General features: G+C 38.4%; 1 protein-coding gene across 1 annotated transcript; it reads right to left on the bottom strand.

Annotated features, from left to right (window-relative positions):
* Window positions 1–2,120: 2,120 nt before the first annotated feature.
* LOC110269230 (uncharacterized) lies at window positions 2,121–5,481 on the bottom strand. Its single transcript, XM_021116925.1, has 3 exons — window positions 4,398–5,481; window positions 2,342–2,498; window positions 2,121–2,259 (listed from the first exon to the last, which is right to left on the bottom strand). Exons 1-3 carry the CDS (start codon window positions 5,479–5,481, stop codon window positions 2,121–2,123), a joined length of 1,380 nt encoding a protein of 459 aa, XP_020972584.1.
* Window positions 5,482–6,300: the final 819 nt, after the last annotated feature.

Genomic DNA, 6,300 nt, shown 5'->3' with positions numbered 1-6,300 from the left:
GTCGGCTTGAAGCAAGATATGGTTACCTTGTAAATCTTAGTCAGGAGATTAATGATAAAAATGATTTTTGTTTATGAAAATTAAATATCATAAAATAAATGGTACTTGTGATTCAGTAATGAGGAACAGGTTGAGGTTCCAGAGATGCTCTGTCGTCTGAATCTCTGCTTTCCTACTGCCTTCTTCTCTAAACACGCATGGCTTCCTTCAATGGCAAGCTGTATGATCCTCTCGGATGAAAAATACCGGGTACGATGTCTGCACGGCTAATCAACTATCGAATTTCTTGTCTCGGATGAAAAATACCAGGTACAGCTACCGCACGGCTAATCATCTGTCGGTTCTCACTAGCGTCGGAATAGGACCCTTGTCCTTTTGCACACTGTCACTGCGCCCAACATTCGCAAGTTTGAAGCTCGTCACAGTCATCCCTTTCCAGATCCTACTCGGAATACCACAGACAAGGTTTAGACTTTCTGGATCCCAGGAATGCTGCCAATTGATTCTAGCCTCTACCACGAAGATACTAATCTCACGGACTTGGTCCGTGTATTAGATACCCAAGAGATACGCACTCAAGCTGTCGCCCAATGACTACGTTGAGCTCAGATAGAACGGGAGTGGTTGTCAGGCACGCGTTCATAAATTTGAGGATGATGATGAGTGTCACGGATCATCACATTCTCCAGATTGAAGTACAAGTGAATATCTTAGAACAGAATCAAGCGTGATTGAATAGAAAACAGTAGTAATTGCATTAATCCATTGAAACATAACAGAGCTCCTCACCCCCACCTATGGGGTTTAGAGGCTTATGCTGTAGAAAATACAAATTCAAATGTAAAATGTCATGAGGTATAAACTGAATCTCTAAAAGTAGTTTTTATACTAAACTAGTAACTTAGGTTTACAGAAAATGAGTAACTAAGTGCAGATAGTGCAGAAATCCACTTTCGGGACCCACTTGGTGAGTGTTTGGGCTGAGCTTTCAAGCTTTCACGTGCATATGCCTCATATTGGAGTTAAACGCCTCCCTGGGTGCCAAAATGGGCGTTTAACGCCAAGAATTATGCCAGTTCTAGCGTTTTACGCCAAAAAGTTTTAGGCTGGCTTTCAACGCTAGTTTGGGCCATCAAATCTCGGGCAAAGTATGAACTATTATATATTGCTGGAAAGCCCAAGATGTCTACTTTTCAGGGCAACTGAGAGCGTGCCAATTGGGCTTTTGTAGCTCTATAAAATTCACTTTGAGTGCAGGAGGGTCAGAATCCAACAGAATCTGCAATCCTTTTTCAGCCTCTGAATCAGATTTTTGCTCAGGTCCCTCAATTTCAGCCAGAAAATACCTAAAATTACAGAAAAACACACAAACTCATAGTAAAGTCCAGAAAGGTGATTTTTGAATAAAAACTAATAAAAATATAATAAAAAGTAAATAAAATATACTAAAAATTATGTAAAAACAATGCCAAAAGGGTATAAATTATCCGCTCATCACCAGTCGACTGAAGACCATTTCTGGGCTATTTTTTCTCCTCTTCATTCTTGCAAGAATTTCAACAATAATCACCTTAATTTCACTCCTTTCCTTCGTTGAAATTGTGGTCATGCATGGCTCGAACGCCTCCTCTTTCCAAATGACGATTAAGAGGATGAGATTGCCAATAGGAACTGGGCAAATTTACTAGTCGTTCAGTTGATCCCAGTTGGGCTGCCACAACACAAAAAAGAACAATTCAAGGCAACTCTCTATGCTCCTCACTACACTACCAGACAATTGGTCTTCTCCCAAACTATTCCAACTCCACTCCCTTGAAACAGCAAACCTTTCTGTCATGTTGATTTGGTTTTGAAGGAGGGGCTCGATAAAGTACGGTCGCACCTTTGAAGAAATAAAAAATTCTGCCATTCGAACCATCCCAACTACTGAAGGTTCTCCAAGAAGAACTTCAAAAAGGAAGATCGATGCTGCAGCACCTTCAAGACAACCATAAAAGAGGAGTCGTCAAGCTCCTACAAGAGCTTCTAGAAGGGTAACCCTTTAATCAACTTCTTCAAATTCTTTCTCGATTATATTCATTCGAACTTGTCATGACTTTGATTTTATTTTAGTACCAGGTTCAATCTTCAAGTGAAAGTTCTTCAGAAGAAAGTGAATAGCCCATCCAAGACATTCTTGCTGCTCCTTCTGATTCAAATGAAGATTTAGAGACTGAATCAATCCCTCCATTGGTTCGAAGAAAATCCATTCCTGTAATTCTATATTAATTTCATTTATGTCAAATGAAACTAAGAAAATTTTTGACCTACCGAGTGTCTTATTTCAGACTACAACAACTACTGAATCAACATCTTCTCCACTTGCTCCTGGACAGACCACGCAACAAAATCCATTTGGATCGGAGCAACAAGAGTCTCATTCTTCAGCTCAGACTGTCGTATTTGCTGAATCTCTACAGGTGATTCCACCATCTCCGATTGAAACACAAGTAGTCGACCTAACACAAGAACAACTTTCACCATCACAAACTAAAAATGTTGATAACCCTTCTCCAACTCAAACTAAAAATTTCAATGAATCTCTTGTTGCTCCCGACTCTGATTCACCCACTCATGTTTCAGAAACTGTTCCTTCTCCTCAGAAATCTCCAAGTCCACACAAAAATACTGATCCTTCGATCTCTCAAGGTCCAGAACCACCTTCTGAAATCCCTAACATACCTTCTCAGCCTTTTGATGTTGATTTAGTTGGATTGGTTACTTTCTTGACTCAAATAGTCCAAGAAGATAAGGTGCCAATTTCAACTACAGCTTCTACAAAACCTTCCACATCTATCCTTCCTTCAGAAGTTAACCAACGTTCTCATGAACAATTAACTACTCTTCTTAGAATTTTATCATATCCACCTACCAAATGGACTAGCCAATCGGATGTGAATTCACTCCTTTCAGACATTTTAAGTTCCTCCCTTAAGTTCTAGGTTCCTCCTCAATTCTCTGCTATAGTCAAGAAATTCATAAAGATTTCCAATGACTGCATCACTGTCCAGGATAAACTACAAGAAACCCAAGACAAAGTAGCCAAAATCAAAACAGAGTCAGAAAATTTTGGTTATTCTCTTCGACCAATAAAGGCTTCTTACCAAGAATTCGATCTGAGAATTTCTCAAGCCTTCACTGCTCGAGCCCATTATGATAAACAAGAAGAAGAACTCGAAGCAGAGCTAGCCCAATTGAATGAAAAGCTAGCCAAAATTCAGAAATGGAAGGCTGACACAATACCCTTAGCTACTGCCCAGACCAAGCAACAAAAACTCTTCAATAAGCTCCACAATATCGAAAGCAAACAAGAAGATTGTGAAAAATAACTTGACAAGGCCCAAAATGAGGAGTATGAGCAAACCGAAGCACTCTCTGCTTTGGGCAGTGAGAGAGTCCAATCCTATTCTGACTTAGCAGAACTTTTGGCACCTAATATTTCACCACCTTAGGATATTTTATATGCTGTAATGACTCTTTTGTTTTTTGACTCATTCACTTATATTATTAATCTTGATTCAGCATACATCGATATTGCTTCAAATACTTCCCATTTATCAAATTAATCAAATTTCCAGAATCGATATCTTTAATTTGATATGCATTGCCAGAATACAACTCGATTACTTGAAAAGGCCCTTCCTATGTATGGGACCACTTGCCAAGAAATCTTGATTTCTTTTCCATTGGCAATACAAATTTCAAAACAAACTATCCTATGCTGAAACATTTCTCTTTTACTCGACGATCATAACTTCGAGCAACGTTTTCCTTTTGTCGAATCATATTTTCAAGAACCAAAACACGCTCGGAGTCTAAATCATTTAATTCATCAATTATTGCATTCCAATAATTATCTACTGGCAACTCATCTTGCCTCAAAATCCTTAACGTATTGAAGTAACCATGTTAATATTTCTTAAAGCTGCAAAATTCTTAATTCGCTGACCAGTGAACATTGTCCCTTGATCAGTACTTAGCGTTTGAGGAATTTCAAATCGATGGAGTATATATTCCTTAATAAAATCTATTACTTCACTTTTTCCAGCCTCTATTAGAGGAACAGATTCGACCCACTTCGTGAAATAATCTATAGCTACCAAGATAAATTTATGATTCTTCGACGAAAGAGTGTGAATCAACCCAATTTAAGTCTAAAGCCCAACCTCGAAATGGCCATGGCTTAATGATCGAATGCAGCTCAGATGCTTGGAGCTGTTGCACCACTCCATGGCGTTGACACTCTTAACACGCCTTTGCATAATCGATGCAATCCTTAACCATCGAAGGCCAATAAACATGATTTCGACCTAAAGTCCGTTTTATTTTTATGCCAGCCTAATGGGCGCCACATATACCTCTACGGACTTTCCCTAAAGCATATCTTCCGTCGATTCCTTTCTTGTATAACTCATCAGCCATTAATACAAAATTCATTGCTTTCAACTTTATTTTCCTATCCAATTGAATACTGGGATTTTTTAAATACTCAGCAATAGGTTTTCTCCAATCATTATTTTCCCATTCATCCAAATAGAAAGCTTCTCTTTCATCCATCGGCACTAATATTTGGCGAACTTTTGCCAATTTTCTTATTGTTTCTGGGCCTATTTTATATCTCGAAGCAATCTGAGCCAACTCATTAGCAATTTTAGTATGAATTCTCGGAATATGGACTAATGAAACATTTTGAAAGGAAGTTAACAATTTCCATGCCTTTGCTAAATATTTTTGTAACTTCTGATTGTTACATTTGAACTCCTTCAACAACTGTTTCAAAACTAACTGAGAATTTCCAAGGATTTGAACTTCTAAAGCCCTTTTTCTGATCAAAATTTCAAGGCCCAAAATTAAAGCTTCATACTCAGCCACATTATTCGAGCAAGAATATTTTAACTCAAACAAAAATTGTGATAGAATTTCCTCTGGTGAAATAATTAAAATTCCCATTCCTGCACCATCTTTATGCTTCGAACCATCAAAATATAACTTCCAATAATCGACATGGACATCAATTATATTTGCCCCTTGGTCATTCAGATTATTTGAATGATCAACTAGAAAATCTGCAATGACCTGTCCTTTCACAGCCTTGGCTGGAACATATTGCAAGTCAAACTCTGTTAATGCTAACATCCATTTCCCTAATCGACCTCGCAACATCGGAGAAGACAACATATATTTAACAAGGTCAGTTTGTGCAATGATTTTCACAGGTTTGGCAACCATATAGCACTTTAACTTTGTGCAAGCTTTATACAAAGGCAAGCACAATTTTTCAATAAGTGAATACCTTGTCTCGATATCAGTTAAAACTTGGCTGAGGTAATAAACGGCTTGTTCATGGCCATTCTCATCATCTTGAGCCAACATACACCCAATCGTGTTTTCGGATGCGGCAATATAATGTTTCAAAGGTTCATGAGGGTGAACATTCGCCATAACTGGCGCCTTGGACAAATAAGCTTTAAATGATCCGAAAGCTTCTTGATGTCCTTCCGTCCATTCGAACTATGATTCATTTTTTAGCTTTACTAAAGTTTAAAATATTTGAGTTTGATCTAAAAGATTCGATAAGAAACTTCAAAGTTAATTATCGTTTCCAAGGAAAGATTGCACATCTTTTTTTGACTTAGGAGGGGATAATGCCAGGATTGCATCAGTCTTATTATTATCGATAGCAATTCCTTTTTTGTGGACAAAAAATCCTAAAAAGTTCCCCACTGACACACCAAATGCACATTTTAAAGGATTCATTTTTAATCGTTTCTTCTGCATAGTAATTATTCCGAGGGTTACCTAAAACTGTAGGTCGATCTCGAACGAGATCTTCTGTGCTGGTCGGTGCTGACGTGTCCGACTTGTTAGACTGGCTGTGCTGCTGATCCTTTGTCACCGGAGGGTGGGGGGTACCTGCAAGGGACTCCGATGCTTAAGTTAGCAAGGGTATTAAACAAGTTTTTAGTAGAATCAAAGTATGAGTTATACTTAGGTGCTCTAGTGTATTTATAGAGGTGTGATAGTGACCTTTTTAGATAAGATAAGTTAGTTATCTTTATCATATCTTTGAGTGAGGTCATCTTATCTTTAAGAGAACTGCCATTATCTCTATAGGCTTGGGCTGCCTTTGGATTTGGGTCGTGTTCCTCTATCTGGACCCTTTATTGGCTTTCCTGGTAATTTGGCCGACCTCTTAAAGAAGAGGTCGGATAGTCTAACCTGAAGAGGTCGGTCGCCTTATCGCTAAACATCCCAGGTCGG

Source organism: Arachis ipaensis, chromosome B2 (genome assembly GCF_059453495.1).
Source record: "Arachis ipaensis isolate K30076 ecotype BB chromosome B2, ASM5945349v1, whole genome shotgun sequence".
NCBI classification, from domain to species: domain Eukaryota; kingdom Viridiplantae; phylum Streptophyta; class Magnoliopsida; order Fabales; family Fabaceae; genus Arachis; species Arachis ipaensis.
This window is presented reverse-complemented; position numbering and strand designations above follow the sequence as displayed.

Bases quoted from the DNA above. Each gene is read 5' to 3' on its own strand.
- LOC110269230 (XM_021116925.1), bottom strand. From the start codon at position 5,481: ATGGCGAATGTTCACCCTCATGAACCTTTGAAACATTATATTGCCGCA. The intron at 2,499-4,397 runs GTATATGTGGCG...TTCTTGTGTTAG, and splicing joins TTTAGGGAAAGTCCGTAGAG to GTCGACTACTTGTGTTTCAA. The intron at 2,260-2,341 runs GTAGTTGTTGTA...AAATTAATATAG, and splicing joins GTGGAGAAGATGTTGATTCA to AATTACAGGAATGGATTTTC.